Raw genomic sequence first — 24,486 nt, 5'->3', positions numbered from 1 at the left:
TCAGCATTAACAAGAAATGGATCGGTAAGCTAAATGAAACGTACTATCATAACATTTTTTGTAGCGTGGTGTAAAGTAAAATTTGTAGGTATTTTTACTCAATACTTTTACGTTCCACTACAATTATTTAAGCATCAATCTTGGCCATCGTGAATCCCAGAGATGTTATTAATGCATTGATGGTCCTTATTCACGGCAGGCATGGTACACCAAACACAGTTTAAGCTAGGATTAAGGTTTCATTTAGTGTAGCAGGGCCTCTGATAAGACTGTAGCTACCATATCCACTTATAGCCTCATCTAACTCTGATTGGATCAATTTATGGATAAGGCTGCCATTTGGTGATTGTACATTAAATACTTAATGCCTAATAGTAACATGTCTACATCAGTGGTTCTCAAAGTGGGGCCCAGGGACCCTCATTATGGTTCCTTGAGGGGGTTCCAAATGGCCTCTTAAAGGTCTGTAACTCCAGAATTATGTTGAAATTTGAAATTAAAAGGTGTGAGAACCACTGGTGGTCTACATATTCTGCTAACCCATGTCTGACCAAGTGCAGAAGTACTTATTTGTATATTTTTAGGTGTACTCTTACCTGTACCTACCTTGTGTTTCGTGCTTGCTTGACCCCTGCATTTCTCCATGGGGATCAATAAGTCTATCTAACGATGCCATATCACTTCCAGAAAGAAGAAACCTGCATCTAGCAGCAGAATGTCAGAAATGCCTTTGCGGGTGGCTGATCCAAGCAGACAGAGCATACAAGCCACACCCCAGAGGTGAGTTTGAGTTAATTCAGTTCAGAGCGTACTTTTAAACTCCACTGGGCCTGAAAATATTTCTATTTGTCTTTTTGTGCATAAGATGTCCCATACCTGAGGGAACGCTAACAATGTTACTGCCGGGTGCTCTGGTGGCGCAGTGGTTAAGTCCCTGCCCACCACCACAGAGGTTGTGGGTTAGAATCCACCGTGGTGCATCCGGCTTTGTCGGGCGTCTATGCGAACACAATTGGCCCGTGTTCAGGGGAGGGGTGGCGGGGAGGGTGATATTGGTCATTGCGTATACTCATACAGGCTGGGGTGGCACCTGTCAGCAGGGAGTGTTGGGCGGGAGGAGGAGTCCTCCCGGTGGGGGCTCCTCACTGGCAGGCGAGTCGGTAGGATACAACAGCAGTGACAACACCACAAATGTGTGTGTGTGGGGAGGAATTCATTGGCGTAATGAGAAAATTGGGGAGAAAAAGGGGGTAAAAATAATTGGCTACTCAAAAAAACAATGTTAGTGTCTACATCACAGTGAAGTTGCTCATAATGGATGACAAAAAGCTTTTGTATTTACCACCACATTAAGCAGGCTGTTAAGCTGGAAAGTATACTAGGATGTCACTACATTAAAGGGATACTTCACTCTCGGGCCGGGGACACATTTAAAAAAAATATTAAAAATAAATGAAAAAAGTTATGGAAAATTCATGGCCCCCTCACACATTAGTAGGACACTCTAATGCGTGAGGGGGCCATGAATTTTCCATAACTTTTTTCATTTATTTTTAATAATTTTTTTAAATGTGTCCCCGGCCCTAAAGTGAAGTATCCCTTTAACTTCTTGAATTATGTGCCTTTTTTAAAACTGAGTCTAGACATCATTTATGTGATGTGTGTACATTCTTTAGTTGTTACCATTGTTCATCAGTTATGGTTTCATTTATTTACAGTAAAAGTGTACAACCCTCCTATGGAAAGCTCAACATGGGCAAACCCCAGTCTGGGACCTCTGAGAGGAAGACCACCTTCTTTGGTGCTCGGTATGTAACTCCCATAGAAGATATCATTATGTGTATACATTTATTTTTTTCGCTCTTTAATATTTCATAGATTCATTTTGGATTTGCACCTACCCATGTTAGAATGTTATCTTGTGAACTTGATCGCTACAGGGCTAGTGGAGTGGGTTTAAGTCGTAAAAGCAGCATTGGAGGACGTAACAGCCTCTTTGGAGGACTTGGAGCGTCTGACAAAATGAAGGACCCCAGACCTCTCCACGACAAATCATACGTGCAGCAGTGTGTCAGGAAGTTGTGTGAGGTACTATGAACCCTTCACTACCTCCAGTGGTGGAAGAAGTACTCAGATTTTATTTCTTCATTTGTTTTTGTTAAAAGCTCTGTATTCTGATAGTGGATAGAGTGTTTGTTCTCTCCAGCACTTTAAACAGAAAATACATTTGTATCGGGAGAGGCTACCCATTTATCAGTTTATACCTGTAGTGTTTCAACTTTGTGTACGGTACTTTCCAGTTTATCCTGTATGAGTCCTCTCCCCTGATTGGATAACATTGTTATCCTGTCCTGAAAAAGCATTTTCTGTTTACTGAGAAAATGTGGTTAGTTCATGTTTTATATTCATCTAAATCTGCCAAGTAAGTACAATATTTGGAAATGAAGCAAGTAGAAATGCCTCCAGTATTTTACTTAAGTACTGAGTAGATTACTTTCCACTACTACAGCAGGGCTACACCCTCCCCTCCCCTCCTCTGCCACTGGGAAGCCTGATCTGGGTCCTTGGAACCAATTTTTAACACCTTGGATTCCTGGGTCTCCTTTGTGGGGAAAACAAACTACGTGAGGGGGGGGGCCTCTTTTCTGGAATCTCATTCCACTCCAAAATCGTGAATTATGTACAGTGTCCTGTACATTTGAGCATTTTCAGCCTTAGGATGTCTTTTGTTCAGTATCTTGATTGTCTTTTATTTCTAGTTCCTCACAGAAAACGAGTATCCAGGAGGAGTGTCCACCAAAACCCTCGCGTCTCCCTCCACCAAGGAGTTCCTCAAAGTATTTGAGTTCACTTACCAGCTGGTGGACCCAACTTTCGAGATGCCATCATCCAAAGTGGAGGAGGAGATACCTCGTTTGCTGAAAGAACTTGGGTAATTTAACAATACCATGATATTTTACACTTGTATGAAAAGTAAGACACTTTGGACAATTGCTGTGAGGCAAAGGCTAAGAATTGTTTGCTTATATACCTCTGTATTTGTATTGTTAAACAGAAAGCATTTTTTTAAACTAATGCGATTCGTGAGGTCATGCTTATTGGTAGTGACTATAGAACCCTATGGATTTTTAGACCAAAGGCTATTCTGTAAATCAAAATCTAATGGGTGGATTGCCATGAAACTACCTGAGTGCAGATTTGCTTAAGAAACTCCACTCTGACCATCTTTCTCTCTTTGTGGTTTAAGGTATCCAATTCCTTTGTCTAAGAGCTCCATGTATTCAGTTGGTGCTCCACACACATGGCCTCAGGTGCTGGGCGCTCTCATCTGGCTCGTTGACACGGTCAAAGTAAGACTTGGTTTATACTTCATTGTGCGCTTGTGTTGCTAGGGGTGCAATGATTCATCGTAATCAAATCGATCATTAAATTGGTTCCAGTGTTGTAGCGAAGCTAAGGAGGAGCGAGCCGTCTCTCCCTCTCACAATCTGCCGCTGGTTGCACAATAGCAACTGCAAAGCAAAATATGGCACATAACAATGGCAGCGCATTTTCTTTGTCACAGTCATGAGCAGCAATGGAAACCTGAATGTCAACCACCTCATTGTAAAAGTAAACATCAGGGTGACATTGAGCATAGAACCACCTGTCCATTTCATTAATCAAACCATCAAAACTCACATTTTTGCTTTGGACCATATTTGAGGAGCATTTGTGGCTTCATCATACACACCCATATAGTCACAAAATGCACATTTGGCCTCATTTAAATATTGCTCATCATTCATAAATGCTAAAATGTCTTTGGGGTTTGACAGTTTCTTCAATTGAGCTTTTCGCTCCCTCTGTAAACTGCTTATTTTGTCCATCAACGCATCATGTCATGTTGACCATGCATTTCCCCACAGCCCCACCAGACTCAAGTTCAATTGTATTGTCATTCTTTGACAGCTCTTTGTCAGCGCAAGTTGGCGCCTCTCCTTTCTCCATAAATAAAAGTCAATGTACAAACACCTTAACGTGCAAAGTCTCTTTAAGGCGTACCATGGGTGGCTTTTATTTAGAGTTGGGGTAATTTTTGAATAAATGCATCTTTGTCGTTTTGTTAGAACATGTCTAAAAGAAGCTAATGTAAAATAGTGCCATAATCAGAGTTTAGTTTAGATAATTAATTGATAATGAAAATAATCGTTAGTTGCAGCCCTAGGTTTCGCATGCCAAAAATGGATCTACAAGCTCACAATGCATTGCAGATGAGCTGCTGTTGATTTGTTATTCTCGGCACAACACTGGTTCGCAACTAAGAATAATAGTCTATGTACTGGCATGAATATTACATTTAAAATGTTCTGTGTTTGTCAGATCTACCGTAGTCTTGAGTGTGAGGACCTGCTCTTCAAAGGTTTTTCTGAAGAAACCACAACTGAAGACTCTGTTGAGCGTAACAAGGTAACCATTAGTGTAATACAATAAAAGTCATCAAATGCATTTTTCACACTCTTCATTTTTATTCTCTGCATGTCTTTCATAGATGTGTCTAGAATTCATGGCTGACACATACACAAAGTTCATGCAGGGAGCAGACACATTTGATGAAGAGGATCACGTATTCCTGTCTGAATTGAGTAAGTATTCAGGGGATATTACACATGTTAAGAAGAAACATGCATTTATTTGAACAGTTATTAGAGGGAACCAGCTTGTTGTACAGAGGTCAGTCCTTGTTCTAAGAACAGACATTGATGGCAGTTTTGTCTCCATGTGTCCCATAGAAAAGGCATACAGTGTGGATGAGGCCCAGCTGGCATCTATGGAGCAAAAATTCGCATTGCTGAGTGAACAGGTGGAGCAGCTGGAGAGTCAGAAACATTTGGTTGGTAATTTTGAATTCACACACATTTTACAGTCAGCCACCAGTGCTGTAGAAATTGTTTATCAATAAGCCAAGTTTTACCTAATAGACCTCAGGGCACATTCATAGAAATTGAATGTTTTCAGGAAGGTTGATCTTTTCTCTATGCTGATGATACCCAGCTGTATCTTTCAGTAGCTCCAGACGACCCCTGCGCTCTAGACCCATTGTTGACCTGTCTGTCCAGTATAAAATGCTGGATGAGTGAGAACTTTCTTAAGCTAAATGAGGATAAAACAGAAGTTCTCATAATTGGCTCCAGTGAGCAGAGAGAATCAATAACAAGTAGACTTGGTAACCTGGCTGTAGAAAGTAACACCACAGTAAAGAACCTGGGGGTGATTATCGATTCTGAATTGAATTTCAATACACACATTAATCATGTCACCAAGATTGCTTTCTTTCATCTTAGAAATATTGCGCGAATTAGAGACTATCTGTCGTTAGACGATGCAAAGACGCTGATCCACGCTTTTGTTTTCTCTCGGCTTGATTACTGCAACGCACTCTACTCTGGCCTGCCAAAGAAAACAACTGACAGATTACAACTTGTTCAAAATGCGGCAGCCAGAATTTTAACTAAAACCAGGATGAGAGAACATATCACTCCAGTTCTTGCTTCACTACACTGGCTCCCGGTTGTTTTTAGGATTGATTTTAAAATTCTTTTAATAGTTTATAAAGCTCTAAATGGTCTGGCACCTACCTACCTCTCTGACTGCCTAGAGAGATATGTTCCAAACCGGGCCCTCAGGTCTTCAAGTGCTGACCTGCTCGAGGTGCCTACAATGACATATAAAAAATACGGTGAAGCAGCATTCTGCTTTTACGGACCGACAGTGTGGAATAAACTCCCATTACACCTAAGACAGGCAGCCTCTGTCGATAGCTTTAAAGCACAGCTCAAGACCTATTACTTCACTCTTGCTTTTAGCTGATTCTTTGGTTGATTTTTAATTCCTCACTGTATTCCCTATTTTAATGTTGTTTTATGCCTTTGCTTTTGCTTTTTATTTTATTTTATTTTTGTTTGCTTTATTGTTAAATTGGTTCTAACTGTAATTGTATTCTTGCTCTGTAAAGCACTTTGAGCTGCATTTCATGTCATGAAAGGTGCTATACAAATAAAGTTTATTATTATTATTAGGCTTGAGCATAGTCTTTTTTGCTTTAACCACATGTGTGTTTGTCACTGATGGATACCTTTATTGATCCCACTGGGAAATATAGGTGCCAGAGACGGCGCAGAAAAGTAACGTCATAATAAAGACACAATCAATGCCTTTTGTAAGATGACGGTGTCAAAAGGAACGGCCATCGTCATGGGTGTTTCTTGAAAGCACCCATGATTTCAGACTTTGATGCTCAGCACATGCTTTTCGCAAGTGCAAACTGTGACGCCTAACTTTTTGTGTAGCTCTCTTTTGGAACATTTGTTTACCATTTTCCTATTGTAGAGGAAACTTGGCACCGCATTTTTCTGTGCAATAAAAGAGATTAATCACAACTCTCACCACCAGGATCCTCTCATGAACAAGAAAATCGAGAAGGATAAACTCCAGACGGAACTCCAGACACTGGACGGCTACCATAGTGAGCTTGTGACCTTCAAAACTAGTCTGGAGAGCGAGGACTCCAGACTGGCTGAAGAGCTGAAGGTTGCTGGTAAATGGCCATCTAGAACTTCTATTTGTACCAATAGCCTGTTGCTTGACATTCCACACAGAAACCTTTTATTTTCAATCACGTTTAACTGTATTTAGCCTTGTATGTATTAACCACTTAAACCCTATATGTCTTGTTGATCAGGGTCCCACAGGGGCCTGTATTTCGGCCCCCTCCTTTTTTCCCTCTCGACCAAATCTCTTCGCCAAAATAGCAGATCTAAAAGCTGGAAATGCATTGCGTTGGGGGATTGTAGATCAGCCATTTCTGCCATGTTCACCTATGATAATGCCAAGAATATACTGACGGTAGGGTGGTAACTGAATGTATACCCGTTTCTGCAGGCAAAAGCACTATTCATACTTAAATTAGTCTCCCCCTACTGAAACGGTAAGATGGTGTGTTTTTGCGTGTCTCATCCCTTTCTACACTACCTCCACAGGCCACCATCTTGACTCTCTAACACAGGAGGGGGCCAGACTGCAGCACCTGCTGGCTAATCAGAAGTACACTCCGGCTGACATCGAGAGGCTCAACAGGGAAAAGATGGAGCTCCAGCAGAAAATCTCCTTTCTCAGCGAGGCCCAAGAGCAGGCAGAGCAACACACATGGCACGAAGAGATGGGTCTGGCCAAGATCAAGGAAAGGGTGCGTATACACATTTAACAAACAAAACTCAAGGGCGTTACTGTGTAAGCTGTAGCATGGGTTCAATTTCCATTTGTAACCATGTGGTTTGGATGTATGGCACAGCATTCACTATCATGATGCACCTTTCTCCAGACAATAATGTTAATGGTATTGAACAATGACAATTACTTCCCCATCACAGGTTGAATGGAAAGTGGCAGAGTACCATAAGATGGCCCGTAAGATAAAGTTGATCCCAGCATCAGCAGAGAATGCCTGTGGACATGATTTTGACATACAGACCACATCCATGTATCAACCTGGTGCTATGTTCCAGTATAAAGCACAGATACAGGTATGTAACTTATGGCTCTGAAGCCATGTATTAATTTTCGCACTATAAGCCGCACCTGAATATAAGCTGCAGCAGCTAAATTGAATGATTTGTACATATATAAGCCGCACTGGACTATAAGCCGCGGGTGTAAAATCCATAGATTTAAGAGGTCCCTTAGTGGCCGTTAGCTGTAAAAATCCATAGATAAGCCGCACCGTTATATAAGCCGCAGGGTCGAAAAATTGGAAAATGGTCGCGGCTTACAGTCCGAAATTTACGGTACTTGATTTGACTGTAACGCATATAGGTCAGTGGACTGGGCAGACCGTATCTTGTCCCTGAGCTACAGTATATTAAGTCATTGCAGGTTTGTCTAATACCATTTTACCGTGTTTGAGGTATCATAGATGCCTGATAGACCTGTAGTTGTATTGGCAAGGGAAGCTCCAGATGATGGGACTGATTAATGGCAGCTGATTATAGCTTATTGTAAAATGTTTAGATGTATTGGTGTCATACATACTGGTGTATCTACATGTTTAGATGTATTGGTGTCATACATACTGGTGTATCTACATGTTTAGATGTATTGGTGTCATACATACTGGTGTATGCTACATGTTTAGATGTATTGGTGTCATACATACTGGTGTATGCTACATGTTTAGATGTATTGGTGTCATACATACTGGTGTATCTACATGTTTAGATGTATTGGAGTCATACATACTAGTGTATGCTACATGTTTAGATGTATTGTATGCTACATATTTATCTAGTCATACTGGTGTATGTTTAGTTGCCGCTGAAGAAGATGATCACTGACATGGAGAAGGAGAGTGAGCAAATGGCCAACAAGAAGCTCAGTCTACAGGAGTCTAATGAGGAGGTAATCTGGTGCACTGCCAAGTTACATTGTGTTATTCATCTCTTCCTCACTCCTAGTTGTTTAATGTTGAAGTAATAAGATTTGATCTAAGGACTGTAGTCTATGCATGCGTTTAAACCACTTACAGTAAAGGTCCTTACACACCGGGGCGATTTCTTTTCATGCGAATTTTTTTTTAAAAAACCTTAAAGTCAATGCAAGCTTCCACACCAGTTTCGCGGAGCGAAAAAAGCGTCTTTTAATTATTCGGAAAGAGTCCGAATTTTGCGTATATTCACATAATTCGCCGGTGTGTAACCGCCTTAAGCCCCGTTTTATACTTAAGTCATATGATGGTGTTGCAAAAATGCAGCAAAAATGGCTGATCTACAAGAACACCTTCAGCTATTTGTAATATTTTTTTTTTAGTCTGTTGGGTTAAATCCAAACCTTAAGTTTAAATCTGGTTGTTACATACCAGGCAATCATGTTAAATGTGTTTGTCTCAGATGAAAGGCCAAATCCTGCACAAGATGAAGGAGTCGAAGCTGCTGAGAGAGCAAATGCACAAAGTGGATCTACAATTGGAACATGACATGCAGGTAAAGTGTGCATGTTGTGACGGCCCGAAATTATCTCCGAGCTGTCTGTCACCCCAATCTTTTAAATGCTCCGGTAATTGCGCCTGGTGTGCGGGGACCTGTGGGAATGAGGAAGTCAAACCCTCCGTATCCACTGTTTGTGCCGAGTGAGCGTGCGTTTCATGTCCGAAAAGTGTGATCGCAGTGTGACTGCCACGCATTGACCCGTACCAGATCACCTCCGCTGCTGTTTATGTACATTTGAGCTAATCTAGACAACACTTATTTATTTAGATTTGTTTGTCGTTTTGGGGACCTAAAAAGCTGCTGCTCTACTGTGACATGGATTGACATTAACATTGTCATGCAGGTTGACATCTGAGTTGTCATCTGAATATTTGCATTTCGTGATCAGTTGGTTGTCAGTTAGTATGCACTTTGATAGTCAAAGTGTTTTGTGTGTTCTAAAAAAAAAATATATATATATATATCATGTTTTTTTGCTTTATTGTCGAAAGTACTTTGGGTGGTTAAAACCCCAGATGAGGAAGAGCTCATTATATAAAATACAAAAAAAGGAGAAATTGTTTCTCTGGTAGACGGTCTACGCACCCTTAATACAAATCAATTCAATGGAAACCGGAAACCGTTACAATGTATAGAGCAGCCTCTGAATTATCTTTCCTGAAATTAAAATCTCAAGCCATTATTTTTTTTTTGTCACCAAATAAATAGTATAAGTTGGACCCGCTTTCTGTCCAAGTAGCGCCTCTGAGGATGACATTGGTTCTCAATTAATTTTGACATTAGATTTAAATTCTGATTTGGGTCACACTGTGATTTAATATCAACCTTCAATGTGTTGTGTGTAGGAGATGGTACTTGAGGAGCAGAAATGGACAGCAGAGAAGGAGTCTGTTGAAAATCACCAAAAACTTCTTGAGAACAAGTTGCATAAAGGCCGTGATGACGCTGTCCAGAAACTGAAGACCACACAGCAACAGTTGGTGTTTTCTCTCTGTATTTATTGTCAAAACCTATTGCATTTAACCACCTCAGCCCTATGGTGAAACTTGCCAATCTACAATCTCTTGTAGATCCTTTTTTTAAAACGTCCCCAGAATTTGTGGTGGAGGTGAAGAGATGATCATTATAGTGGAGGGGAGGAGACGTTTATAATTGCAGTATATTATATTTCAAAGGCACACTTGAGGATGCACAGTTGTGCATAATAATCACTCACCCAATTGTCTGTCTGAAATAGAGTTGGGTGTGTTTAGAATAAAGTTTAGAATAAAGACATGTGTTCCTATCTGTACCCTAGGCATCACCTGGTGCTGCTTGAGACCAATGAGGAGAGACGAACAGTGTCTAACAACCTGGCCACCATCTTCACCCATGCTGCCGACCACTTGGCCGCGTTGGAGGTACAAAATGTGAACTATAGCCAACTTAATGACTTGAAACTCATCTGAACCTTTAGACTAGATGGCATACAGTAGATCTGTTGAATCTATCTAAACCAGTAGATCTGTTCACACAGAGACTGTGGCCGGTTTTTCAGTATATGAAACCACCCTTGCTTTTCCATTCCTAGACTTGCAACTTAGACACAAAATATTATTTAACATCTACCTTTACCACTTAAGCCTTATTTTATACTTTGTCATACAACCTGTCATGCGAGAACAGTCAATCTTTAGATCGGCTATAGTCTCTATTTTTGAAAAGGCGTGCCCAAAATGGGCATTATCAAATGGTTTGCTTGTAGAAAATTGAATTTGGCCACTGCAAAATAAGGTGAGCATTTAAACGGGGTGTATAACTGCAAACTCTTGTACCCCAACCCCCACCCCTTCCAATCAACAGAAATCCATGGTCCAAAAGAAAAGACTTCGAGATGTCCTGGCGATGGAAGAGAACCGCGAAATGTTCCAGCAGATCAAGGACATGGTTGACTCCTTCAAAGAAAAAGCTAACTCAATCTAGCTGGCACTCCATAGCCAAGAGTTTCTTTTAGTACCTGGTGTCAGGTAGGGCACCTACTGGTTTACATGGTACTGCCTGAACCTCCATAAGTGAAATTATTTAGTTATCCCCTGGAATGTTGTCTTGGATGTGTAGCCGTTCTGTCTCCCACACTGTGGGGTTCATATCCTAGGACAGTTGTTGTGTTTTTTATTCTTCTGTTTTGTATTGTTGTTGTATTCTTCTGTTTTGTATTTTTGTCTTAAACATTGTTCAAAATAAAACTAATTGATTCATAGTAAGTTCAGAATACTAGACTTCTTTTGAACAGGTTGTCCTTTGCTCAATCCAACATTTGTTGCAGTTGAAGAGTTCCACACAGAGTAACTTTTTGTAATATAGCCTAATGTGCAATGCTATCCATTTTGGACATGTGGGCTACTGTAGAAGCAGTGGTGTGTTCTAGGTTTCTTTCGGAGGGTATACGATGGTCGTGCGTCTACGCTCTCGCGTTTTCAATGGATGAAATGGTTATTAGACTGTATACGCTTTTCCACCCAAAAATCTGGACTGTATACGGCGTATAACGGTAGAACACACCACTGTGTAGAAGTGTCCCACGGTCTACTTACTCATACAGTTTGTGTTCGAAAGGCAGTTTCTATTATTGATTGTTCCCCTCTGGAGTGTTATGCTAATTGCATTCAATTATAAACACAGCTCTCATGTGATATATATTTTTTACATATCCCTCTTATTCTGGTTGAATGCATGAGTGGCCTGGGAGTCAGGGCATTGGTTCTCTTGATTCATCTTCTTATCTGGTAATGTTTAACAAGAAAATAGTCAAGAAGTGCAGGAATGACAGCAGATGAATCTAAAGATCAAAATTAATAGTTAGTTAAGTTATTCAAATGGAAGACATTCTTTTTCAGGCCAATGATGATGTAGAGCTAACATACTTATATTTAATCATCTACACATTAATAATCCTTCAATGGAATATAACAGAACACCTGGCAATCAATTGTTGTATCAGCTGTGTATATAGTCAAAGCATGGGATTTGTGTGAAATAATGCACACTTGTGACATCTTGTGGTTGAGAGTTGCAGGGTGATTTTAAAGCCTTTTACAGTTCTTGGCAGTAATGCTGCATCATCCTTCTTTGACATGAAAAAGTTTGAGAAGCAGCATCTCAGAAGCTGGCTCTGGGCAGGCGCGTTCATTCATGGTTGCCCTTGCCCTTCAATCTAGGCTGTGTAGTTAAACAAAGGGTAAAGTTCAGCAATGATAATGATGTACCATGAATGTTCAAATCATGTACACTTTACATTATTTTCTAAAAATGTCAAAGCATACGTTCTTTTTTAACAATGAGGTCCCCATCCAAATTGTTTTCCCTTTTTGTTTACAGTGTGGTTCTCAAAGTGGGTCCGGGTACCCCAGGGATCTTTGGTGTGGTTCCAGGGTCCCTAGCAAAATGTGTTAAAGCATACTTCAGCTATTCAAAAATAGCAGATCTACAAGCTTGCATTATGAGCTTGCAATTTTTGACCAATTTTGGAAAATCTTGGTGTAAAAAAGTGCACATTTTTGGAATAATTTAGAACGTTTTTTAAATCTTCTCTTATGCAGGTGGTCCCTGCTCCTGGCACAAAATGTATTCAGTAGTCTGTGACCAAATAGCCTACATATTCATTTGGGGGTCCTTCCTTGACATGAAAAGGTTTGAGAACCAGCATCTCAATAAGCAGCTGCTCTGGGCAGGCACACAGTAGTGTTAAAGTACTCAAATGTTTTATTTAAGTAAAAGTATCAATACCACAATGCAGAAATACTGTTACAAGTAAAAGTCCAGTATTCAAAATGTACTTGAGTAAAAGTACAAAAGTATTGGCATCAAAATAAGCAAATAAAATGTTTGAAAATAGCAGATCTACAAGCTCACAATGCCTGGTGATGCCAAGCTTGTGAGCTTTTAAATCTGCTATTAATAGGACTGGGAAGTGGTTAATGCATGTTTTATAATATAATTTATATCTGCAAAGTATCAAGTAGGCCTAAAGTTTTCAAATAATTGTAGTGTAAAAAGTAATTTAGTGGAGTAGAAAAGTAGTGGAAATACTCCAGTAATGATTCCTAAAATGTGTACTATTGTACAGTACTTGAGTAAATGTACTTCGTTACTTTACACCACTGCAGCCACGTTCATACTGTCTGTCGCCCTCCAATCTAGGCGGTGCATTTAAACACCTGCCTCTCTCAACCAGGGTTTCACTAAACCACGTAAAAGGAAGAAGATAATATATTATTTGAGTTAAAAGAAATGGACCGGTAAGTAAAGAGTCAATAGCCAATGACAAATGAAATGTTATACCTCGTCGCTGTTATAGTATTTAAACTAGCGCTAATTAACGGTTTTGTTAGCCATGATATTAGTAACTGCGTCATGTCGTCGGCCTCCTCATTGCGTCTGCTTGAAATGCTAAAATTAAGCTAACATTAGCTATTTTACTGCGTATTGGCATGAAATTGCAGTGTTAGGCAACTTCCTTAACAGGTGTTTACCATAGTAATTAAGGTTGTTTTATAACAGTCGGTGTGCTGCTTAAGGCTCTATCTATGCACAGCAGCCATATTGGGAAGAAATCGGGCCTCTTCCTTACTTCCGTCACAGGTGTTACCAATGATACTAAATAAAGGCTCGGTTCCATTCTGGTCAAACAGAGTCAGGGTGCGGATATTGTTGTCACTGGAAAGACTCTGATCCACCAGTGGGTCTCAAAGTGGGGTCCAGGGACCCTCATGGTGCCTTGAGGGGGTTCCAAATGGACCCTTGCGGGTTTGTGACTCTGAGAGTGTACAAATGGACCCAAATGGACCTATGAGGGTCCATATTTGTACACTCAGAGTTCTGGGGGTCCTTGAAATTAAAATGTTTGAGAACTGAACCATCATGCTACACTAAGTGGAACACAGCCTTCTAGCCCAATTTCTCTCTTATATGGCTGCTGTGCATAGAGCCTATTGTGAACGTTGGCTCAATGGAAAGGCTCTGCAACACCAAATGGAACAGAGCCTTAATTAGTATCATAGTTGACACATGAAGGACAAGTGACCTTGAACTATTTCAAGCCAACATGGCTGTGAAAAGGGTCTATTGTTTGTAACGTTAATTACTGTAACTAAATGATGTCCTTGCACTAAAGTACATCAAACTGTCCATGTCCAGACTTATAGTGACATGTCAAAGCATCAATGTTGGCCACCGTGTATCCCAGAGATGTTAATGCATTAAGTAGTCCTTATTCATGGCAGCTATACTATACGGACATGAAATAGTATGGTAAACACAGGTGTAATACCAATGATTATGAAGGGTCCATCACATGATTTAGTGTAACAGAGCCTTTGATAAGACTGTACATGTCCGCTGTTGTAAGCCGGCTGACAGACACTACAGTACATACATATCCACTGGATGGTATCCATTAACAGAAGTCATCTGTTCATGTTACTGGTGATAGATTGTACATTATACTTGATGCCTATGTTTATTTTTCAGTTGTACTCTCTTACCTGTACCTATCCTGTGTTTCGTGTTTATTGCTGGTGCTGCTTTGACACCTGAATTTCCCCACGGCAATCAATAAATGTCTAATGATGCCATTATCACTTCCAGTGTAAAGAAGAGACATGCATCTGGCAGCAGACAGCCAGAGATGCCTTTGCGGGTGGCTGATACAACTAGAAGGAGCATGTATGCCACTCCCCAGAGGTAGGTTTATTGAGTTTTCATTCTAGACTTTTAAAGCCAACTGGGCCTGTAAATGAATCACAGCTAAAAGTTATTTGTAAACATAAGTTTGGAAATTCGTGTTTGGTAGATTATTATCCCTGTTGTAACAATGCTTCTTGGCAATAACTTTTATACCGTTGGAAAGCCTGTTTATTTCCATTTTTAAATAGAGTACCGAAGTCCTGACGTCACTCGTTCATCCCCTGGGTTTGCGGAAGTAATTTCTCTGTGGAGAATAACATCGGGCCATCTTAGAATCGTCTCATATAAGAATTGTGGTCCAAAAATAAACAAACTGTCTCTGCGATATTGTCAGGGAGGTGGCTCTGTATCGTTTATGATAGTCAGTCACTCATATTTGATACAGTCTGTTTCTGGCGAAAAGTTAACTAATTCGGCGGTTGATGCTGAGTCAATTTGCCGGGATCATTTGTTTAATTTTGGAACACAGTTCTTATTTGACATGATGAGACTTCGGTGCTCTATAGTGCCCCATTTGTAAGGACCATGCATTTATGGGATGAGCAGCACAGCGGAGTGTATGTTTTTTTTTGCCCATGAAACATTTGTCAAATCTTCTCTGCCCCAAACGGCTTATTCTAATGTTGCTATACACTCTTGTGTGGTGTTATTTGGTTGGTTGGATGATTGACGTCTATCAGTGCCAAGGAAGAACATAGTCCAGGATTTGGGAGGACAGAGAATGGAATGGCCTGCCAACCAGTCCTGACCTAAATCAATCAGCTTGGTCTTGCTTTTGGTACTAAAGTGACCAACCACAACATGTTGGCTGACTCGCGAAACAGCAGTGTGAGACCATGCTTGTTACCAGCATGAGGAGCAGGTGCCAGGCTGTTGTGGCTGTCTATGGTTCTTCCACATGCCACTGAGGCTCCTGACTGTTTGTGAAATTAATACATTGTAAAATTGCCAATATGTCTTGTTTCTTCCTTGTTACTGATAGACTTCAATCATCCAATCCACCAAACGACAGCAAGATTTGTCAGTCTTTTCATGGGCGCAACCATGAAGTTGCTGCTCATAACATCAGATACAAACATTTAATGGCAATATTCATGATGTTGTCAGGCATTCAGCAGGGTGACACCAGCCTGAAAGTACACTAGGATGCCACTGGATATTAACTGCTTTAATTTAAGTGCCATTTTAAAACTGACATTGCATCAACTGTATACTAGTCAAAATTTCGGATTGTGTGTGATACATGTTTAATTGTTACCATTGCTCATTTTACAGTAAAGGTGTACAACCCTCCTATGGCAAGCTCAACATGAGCAAACCCCAGTCTGGGACCTCTGAGAGGAAGACCTCCTTCTTTGGTGCTCGGTATGTAACTCCCACAAAACAGGATTTAGAAGATGTCAATATGCATTCAAAACAGTGGGCTAATGATTCATTTAGGACGTGCACCCAATGTTAAAAAGTTAATATGGTGAACTTGATCACTACAGGGCTAGTGGATTGGATCGCAACAGCAGCTTTGGAGGACGGAACAGCCTGTTTGGCAGTCTTGGAGCGTCTGGGAAAAAGGACCCCAGACCTCTGCATGACAAAGCCCATGTACAGCAGTCCGTCAGGAAGTTGTGTGAGGTACTATGAACCCTTTTTTACTTAAGTAAAAGTAGCAAATCTGCAACACAAAAATACTATCACAATTACCCCATTTAGACCTGTTGTAACCTATACGTGTTTATAAGGCCTTTATATTGAACATTTCACTTAAGTAAAAGTACAAAAGTATTGGCATCAAAATACTAGCAGTAAAAGTAAAAGTTTTCAGAACTTGTCAAAGTATAAAACAGGCCTCTTAAGTGGTTAATGTATGTTTTGTATTATCTAATAATGTAACTTGATTTTCTCTTTTATGTCTAGTTCCTCACAGAAAACGGGTACCCAGGAGGGGTGTCCACCAAAACCCTCCAGTCTCCCTCCACCAAGGAGTTCCTCAAAATGTTCGAGTTCATTTACCAGCTGGTGGACCCAACTTTTGAGATGCCTAAATCCAAAGTGGAGGAGGAGGTACCTCGTTTGCTGAGAGACCTCGGGTAATTTAACAATACCGTGATACTTCTACGCATGTATAAAAAGTAAAACATTCTTCTGACAATTGTTGGTGAGGTAAAAGCCTCTTTAATTTTAAACTCTGAACAAGGGTAAATGATTTGCCTGTATACCTCTATTTGTCTTGTTAAAGAGCAAGATCATAGTTTTTTAAAACTGATACAGGTGAGGTAACGCTTAGTTGGTAGTGATCATAAAGAAGAACCCTACTGATTTTGCCAAGTGACATCCTTTGGCCAAGATTTCCACTTGCATACAAGATACAGTAACTCAAAATTTAATGGGTGGATTGCCATGAAAGTTATTGAGTGTAGATTTAAGACACTCTGCTCTGACCATCTGTTTCTCTTTGTGGTTTAAGGTATGCATTTCCTCCATCTAAGAGCTCCATGTATTCTGTTGGTGCTCCACACACATGGCCTCAGGTGCTGGGCGCTCTAATCTGGCTCATTGACACGGTCAAAGTAAGACTTGGTTTATACTTCATTGTGCGCTTGTGTCGCTAGGGGTGCAATGATTAATCGTAATCAAATCGATTCTTAAATTGGTTCCAGTGTTGTAGCTAAGGAGGAGCGAGCCGTCTCTCCCTCTCACAATCTGCCGCTGGTTGCACAATAGCGACTGCAAAGCAAAATATGGCACATAACAATGGCAGCGCATTTTCTTTGTCACAGTCATGAGCAGCAATGTAAACCTGAATGTCAACCACCTCATTGTAAAAGTAAACATCAGGGTGACATTGAGCATAGAACCACCTGTCCATTTCATTAATCAAACCATCAAAACTCACATTTTTCCTTTGGACCATATTTGAGGAGCATTTGTGGCTTCATCATACACACCCATATAGTCACAAAATGCACATTTGGCCTCATTTAAATATTGCTCATCATTCATAAATGCTAAAATGTCTTTGGGGTTTGACAGTTTCTTCAATTGAGCTTTTCGCTCCCTCTGTAAACTGCTTATTTTGTCCATCAACGCATCATGTCATGTTGACCATGCATTTCCCCACAGCCCCACCAGACTCAAGTTCAATTGTATTGTCATTCTTTGACAGCTCTTTGTCAGCGCAAGTTGGCGCCTCTCCTTTCTCCATAAATAAAAGTCAATGTACAAAAACCTTAACGTGCAAAGTCTCTTTAAGGCGTACCATGGGTGGCTTTTATTTAGAGTTGGGGTAATTTTTGAATAAATGCATCTTTGTCGTTTTGTTAGAACATGTCTAAAAGAAGCTAATGTAAAATAGTGCCATAATCCGAGTTTAGTTTAGATAATTAATTGATAATGAAAATAATCGTTAGTTGCAGCCCTAGGTTTCGCATGCCAAAAATGGATCTACAAGCTCACAATGCATTGCAGATGAGCTGCTGTTGATTTGTTATTCTCGGCACAACACTGGTTCACAACTAAGAATAATAGTCTATGTACTGGCATGAATATTACATTTAAAATGTTCTGTGTTTGTCAGATCTACCGTAGTCTTGAGTGTGAGGACCTGCTCTTCAAAGGTTTTTCTGAAGAAACCACAACTGAAGACTCTGTTGAGCGTAACAAGGTAACCATTAGTGTAATACAATAAAAGTCATCAAATGCATTTTTATAACTCTAAATATCAGTTGGATGGATGTTTTTTATTTCCAAATGACCAGGTGTGATAACAAGATTGTGTAATCACACTCTTCATTTTTATTCTCTGCATGTCTTTCATAGATGTGTCTAGAATTCATGGCTGACACATACACAAAGTTCATGCAGGGAGCAGACACATTTGATGAAGAGGATCATGTATTCCTGTCTGAATTGAGTAAGTATTCAGGGGATATTACACATGTTAAGAAGAAACATGCATTTATTTGAACAGTTATTAGAGTGAACCAGCTTGTTGTACAGAGGTCAGTCCTTGTTCTAAGAACAGACATTGAAGGCAGTTTTGTCTCCATGTGTCCCATAGAAAAGGCATACAGTGTGGATGAGGCCCAGCTGGCATCTATGGAGCAAAAATTCGCATTGCTGAGTGAACAGGTGGAGCAGCTGGAGAGTCAGAAACATTTGGTTGGTAATTTTGAATTCACACACATTTTACAGTCAGCCACCAGTGCTGTAGAAATTGTTTATCAATAAGCCAAGTTTTACCTAATAGACCTCAGGGCACAGTCATAGAAATTGTATGTTTTCAGGAAGGTTGATCTTTAGGCTTGAGCATAGACTCTTTTTCTTTTTTGCTTTAACCACATGTGTGTTTGTCACTGATGGATACCTTTATTGATCCCACTGGGAAATATAGGTGCCAGAGACGGCGCAGAAAAGTAACGTCATAATAAAGACACAATCAATGCCTTTTGTAAGATGACGGTGTCAAAAGGAACGGCCATCGTCATGGGTGTTTCTTGAAAGCACCCATGATTTCAGACTTTGATGCTCAGCACATGCTTTTCGCAAGTGCAAGCTGTGACGCCTAACTTTTTGTGTAGCTCTCTTTTGGAACATTTGTTTACCATTTTCCTATTGTAGAGGAAACTTGGCACCGCATTTTTCTGTGCAATAAAAGAGATTAATCACAACTCTCACCACCAGGATCCTCTCATGAACAAGAAAATCGAGAAGGATAAACTCCAGACGGAACTCCAGACACTGGACGGCTACCATAGTGAGCTTGTGACCTTCAAAACTAGTCTGGAGAGCGAGGACTCCAGACTGGCTGAAGAGCTGAAGGTTGCTGGTAAATGGCCATCTAGAACTTCTATTTGTACCAATAGCCTGTTGCTTGACATTCCACACAGAAACCTTTTATTTTCAATCACGTTTAACTGTATTTAGCCTTGTATGTATTAACCACTTAAACCCTATATATCTTGTTGATCAGGGTCCCACAGGGGCCTGTATTTCGGCCCCCTCCTTTTTTCTCCCTCGACCAAATCTCTTCGCCAAAATAGGAGATCTAAAAGCTGGAAATGCATTGCGTTGGGGGATTGTAGATCAGCCATTTCTGCCATGTTCACCTATGATAATGCCAAGAATATACTGACGGTAGGGTGGTAACTGAATGTATACCCGTTTCTGCAGGCAAAAGCACTATTCATACTTAAATTAGTCTCCCCCTACTGAAACGGTAAGATGGTGTGTTTTTGCGTGTCTCATCCCTTTCTACACTACCTCCACAGGCCACCATCTTGACTCTCTAACACAGGAGGGGGCCAGACTGCAGCACCTGCTGGCTAATCAGAAGTACACTCCGGCTGACATCGAGAGGCTCAACAGGGAAAAGATGGAGCTCCAGCAGAAAATCTCCTTTCTCAGCAAGGCCCAAGAGCAGGCAGAGCAACACACATGGCACGAAGAGATGGGTCTGGCCAAGATCAAGGAAAGGGTGCGTATACACATTTAACAAACAAAACTCAAGGGCGTTACTGTGTAAGCTGTAGCATGGGTTCAATTTCCATTTGTAACCATGTGGTTTGGATGTATGGCACAGCATTCACTATCATGATGCACCTTTCTCCAGACAATAATGTTAATGGTATTGAACAATGACAATTACTTCCCCATCACAGGTTGAATGGAAAGTGGCAGAGTACCATAAGATGGCCCGTAAGATAAAGTTGATCCCAGCATCAGCAGAGAATGCCTGTGGACATGATTTTGACATACAGACCACATCCATGTATCAACCTGGTGCTATGTTCCAGTATAAAGCACAGATACAGGTATGTAACTTATGGCTCTGAAGCCATGTATTAATTTTCGCACTATAAGCCGCACCTGAATATAAGCCGCAGCAGCTAAATTGAATGATTTGTACATATATAAGCCGCACTGGACTATAAGCCGCGGGTGTAAAATCCATAGATTTAAGAGGTCCCTTAGTGGCCGTTAGCTGTAAAAATCCATAGATAAGCCGCACCGTTATATAAGCCGCAGGGTCGAAAAATTGGAAAAAGGTTGCGGCTTACAGTCCGAAATTTACGGTACTTGATTTGACTGTAACGCATATAGGTCAGTGGACTGGGCAGACCGTATCTTGTCCCTGAGCTACAGAATATTAAGTCATTGCAGGTTTGTCTAATACCATTTTACCGTGTTTGAGGTATCATAGATGCCTGATAGACCTGTAGTTGTATTGGCAAGGGAAGCTCCAGATGATGGGACTGATTAATGGCAGCTGATTATAGCTTATTGTAAAATGTTTAGATGTATTGGTGTCATACATACTGGTGTATCTACATGTTTAGATGTATTGGTGTCATACATACTGGTTTAGATGTATTGGTGTCATACATACTGGTGTATGCTACATGTTTAGATGTATTGGTGTCATACATACTGGTGTATGCTACATGTTTAGATGTATTGGTGTCATACATACTGGTGTATCTACATGTTTAGATGTATTGGAGTCATACATACTAGTGTATGCTACATGTTTAGATGTATTGTATGCTACATATTTATCTAGTCATACTGGTGTATGTTTAGTTGCCGCTGAAGAAGATGATCACTGACATGGAGAAGGAGAGTGAGCAAATGGCCAACAAGAAGCTCAGTCTACAGGAGTCTAATGAGGAGGTAATCTGGTGCACTGCCAAGTTACATTGTGTTATTCATCTCTTCCTCACTCCTAGTTGTTTAATGTTGAAGTAATAAGATTTGATCTAAGGACTGTAGTCTATGCATGCGTTTAAACCACTTACAGTAAAGGTCCTTACACACCGGGGCGATTTCTTTTCATGCGATTTTTTTTTTAAAAAACCTTAAAGTCAATGCAAGCTTCCACACCAGTTTCGCGGAGCGAAAAAAGCGTCTTTTAATTATTCGGAAAGAGTCCGAATTTTGCGTATATTCACATAATTCGCCGGTGTGTAACCGCCTTAAGCCCCGTTTTATACTTAAGTCATATGATGGTGTTGCAAAAATGCAGCAAAAATGGCTGATCTACAAGAACACCTTCAGCTATTTGTAATTTTTTTTTTTTTTGTCTGTTGGGTTAAATCCAAACCTTAAGTTTAAATCTGGTTGTTACATACCAGGCAATCATGTTAAATGTGTTTGTCTCAGATGAAAGGCCAAATCCTGCACAAGATGAAGGAGTCGAAGCTGCTGAGAGAGCAAATGCACAAAGTGGATCTACAATTGGAACATGACATGCAGGTAAAGTGTGCATGTTGTGACGGCCCGAAATTATCTCCGAGCTGTCTGTCACCCCAATCTTTTAAATGCTCCGGTAATTGCGCCTGGTGTGTGGGGACCTGTGGGAATGAGGAAGTCAAACCCTCCGTATCCACTGTTTGTGCCGAGTGAGCGTGCGTTTCATGTCCGAAAAGTGTGATCGCAGTGTGACTGCCACGCATTGACCCGTACCAGATCACCTCCGCTGCTGTTTATGTACATTTGAGCTAATCTAGACAACACTTATTTATTTAGATTTGTTTGTTGTTTTGGGGACCTAAAAAGCTGCTGCTCTACTGTGACATGGATTGACATTAACATTGTCATGCAGGTTGACATCTGAGTTGTCATCTGAATATTTGCATTTTGTGATCAGTTGGTTGTCAGTTAGTATGCACTTTGATAGTCAAAGTGTTTTGTGTGTTCTAAAAAAAAAATGTATATATATATATCATGTTTTTTTGCTTTATTGTCGAAAGTACTTTGGGTGGTTAAAACCCCAGATGAGGAAGAGCTCATTATATAAAATACAAAAAAAGGAGAAATTGTTTCTCTGGTAGACGGTCTACGCACCCTTAATACAAATCAATTCAATGGAAACCGGAAACCGTTACAATGTATAGAGCAGCCTCTGAATTATCTTTCCTGAAATTAAAATCTCAAGCCATTATTTTTTTTTTGTCACCAAATAAATAGTATAAGTTGGACCCGCTTTCTGTCCAAGTAGCGCCTCTGAGGATGACATTGGTTCTCAATTAATTTTGACATTAGATTTAAATTCTGATTTGGGTCACACTGTGATTTAATATCAACCTTCAATGTGTTGTGTGTAGGAGATGGTACTTGAGGAGCAGAAATGGACAGCAGAGAAGGAGTCTGTTGAAAATCACCAAAAACTCCTTGAGAACAAGTTGCATAAAGGCCGTGATGACGCTGTCCAGAAACTGAAGACCACACAGCAACAGTTGGTGTTTTCTCTCTGTATTTATTGTCAAAACCTATTGCATTTAACCACCTCAGCCCTATGGTGAAACTTGCCAATCTACAATCTCTTGTAGATCCTTTTTTTAAAACGTCCCCAGAATTTGTGGTGGAGGTGAAGAGATGATCATTATAGTGGAGGGGAGGAGACGTTTATAATTGCAGTATATTATATTTCAAAGGCACACTTGAGGATGCACAGTTGTGCATAATAATCACTCACCCAATTGTCTGTCTGAAATAGAGTTGGGTGTGTTTAGAATAAAGACATGTGTTCCTATCTGTACCCTAGGCATCACCTGGTGCTGCTTGAGACCAATGAGGAGAGACGAACAGTGTCTAACAACCTGGCCACCATCTTCACCCATGCTGCCGACCACTTGGCCGCGTTGGAGGTACAAAATGTGAACTATAGCCAACTTAATGACTTGAAACTCATCTGAACCTTTAGACTAGATGGCATACAGTAGATCTGTTGAATCTATCTAAACCAGTAGATCTGTTCACACAGAGACTGTGGCTGGTTTTTCAGTATATGAAACCACCCTTGCTTTTCCATTCCTAGACTTGCAACTTAGACACAAAATATTATTTAACATCTACCTTTACCACTTAAGCCTTATTTTATACTTTGTCATACAACCTGTCATGCGAGAACAGTCAATCTTTAGATCGGCTATAGTCTCTATTTTTGAAAAGAGTTTGGCGTGCCCAAAATGGGCATTATCAAATGGTTTGCTTGTAGAAAATTGAATTTGGCCACTGCAAAATAAGGTGAGCATTTAAACGGGGTGTATAACTGCAAACTCTTGTACCCCAACCCCCACCCCTTCCAATCAACAGAAATCCATGGTCCAAAAGAAAAGACTTCGAGATGTCCTGGCGATGGAAGAGAACCGCGAAATGTTCCAGCAGATCAAGGACATGGTTGACTCCTTCAAAGAAAAAGCTAACTCAATCTAGCTGGCACTCCATAGCCAAGAGTTTCGTTTAGTACCTGGTGTCAGGTAGGGCACCTACTGGTTTACATGGTACTGCCTGAACCTCCATAAGTGAAATTATTTAGTTATCCCCTGGAATGTTGTCTTGGATGTGTAGCCGTTCTGTCTCCCACACTGTGGGGTTCATATCCTAGGACAGTTGTTGTGTTTTTTATTCTTCTGTTTTGTATTGTTGTTGTATTCTTCTGTTTTGTATTTTTGTCTTAAACATTGTTCAAAATAAAACGAATTGATTCATAGTAAGTTCAGAATACTAGACTTCTTTTGAACAGGTTGTCCTTTGCTCAATCCAACATTTGTTGCAGTTGAAGAGTTCCACACAGAGTAACTTTTTGTAATATAGCCTAATGTGCAATGCTATCCATTTTGGACATGTGGGCTACTGTAGAAGCAGTGGTGTGTTCTAGGTTTCTTTCGGAGGGTATACGATGGTCGTGCGTCTACGCTCTCGCGTTTTCAATGGATGAAATGGTTATTAGACTGTATACGCTTTT

At 40.4% G+C, this 24,486-nt stretch overlaps 2 protein-coding genes across 2 annotated transcripts; both read left to right on the top strand.

Annotated features, from left to right (window-relative positions):
• Positions 1 to 1,752: 1,752 nt before the first annotated feature.
• LOC308102954 (kinetochore protein NDC80 homolog) lies at positions 1,753 to 10,982 on the top strand (the record flags this gene model as incomplete). The annotated part of the gene is made up of 15 exons (XM_080452806.1): positions 1,753 to 1,808; positions 1,941 to 2,088; positions 2,760 to 2,932; positions 3,248 to 3,350; positions 4,363 to 4,449; positions 4,532 to 4,625; positions 4,773 to 4,873; positions 6,433 to 6,577; positions 7,020 to 7,225; positions 7,410 to 7,562; positions 8,344 to 8,433; positions 8,922 to 9,014; positions 9,866 to 9,996; positions 10,318 to 10,420; positions 10,863 to 10,982. The coding sequence occupies 15 exons, from the start codon at positions 1,753 to 1,755 to the stop codon at positions 10,980 to 10,982; spliced, it is 1,803 nt and encodes a 600-aa protein (XP_080308932.1).
• A 3,703-nt stretch (positions 10,983 to 14,685) lies between these two features.
• Positions 14,686 to 23,954, top strand: LOC308102953 (kinetochore protein NDC80 homolog; the record flags this gene model as incomplete). The annotated part of the gene is made up of 16 exons (XM_080452805.1): positions 14,686 to 14,741; positions 16,020 to 16,109; positions 16,235 to 16,373; positions 16,656 to 16,828; positions 17,206 to 17,308; positions 18,316 to 18,402; positions 18,558 to 18,651; positions 18,799 to 18,899; positions 19,422 to 19,566; positions 20,009 to 20,214; positions 20,399 to 20,551; positions 21,321 to 21,410; positions 21,900 to 21,992; positions 22,844 to 22,974; positions 23,284 to 23,386; positions 23,835 to 23,954. 16 exons carry the CDS (start codon positions 14,686 to 14,688, stop codon positions 23,952 to 23,954), a joined length of 1,884 nt encoding a protein of 627 aa, XP_080308931.1.
• Positions 23,955 to 24,486: the final 532 nt, after the last annotated feature.

This window comes from Gymnoscopelus braueri (genome assembly GCF_963280865.1).
Source record: "Gymnoscopelus braueri genome assembly, chromosome: 16".
NCBI lineage: Eukaryota > Metazoa > Chordata > Actinopteri > Myctophiformes > Myctophidae > Gymnoscopelus > Gymnoscopelus braueri.
The sequence above is the reverse complement of the archived record's forward strand: the minus strand, read 5'-3'. Positions and strand labels throughout refer to the sequence as shown.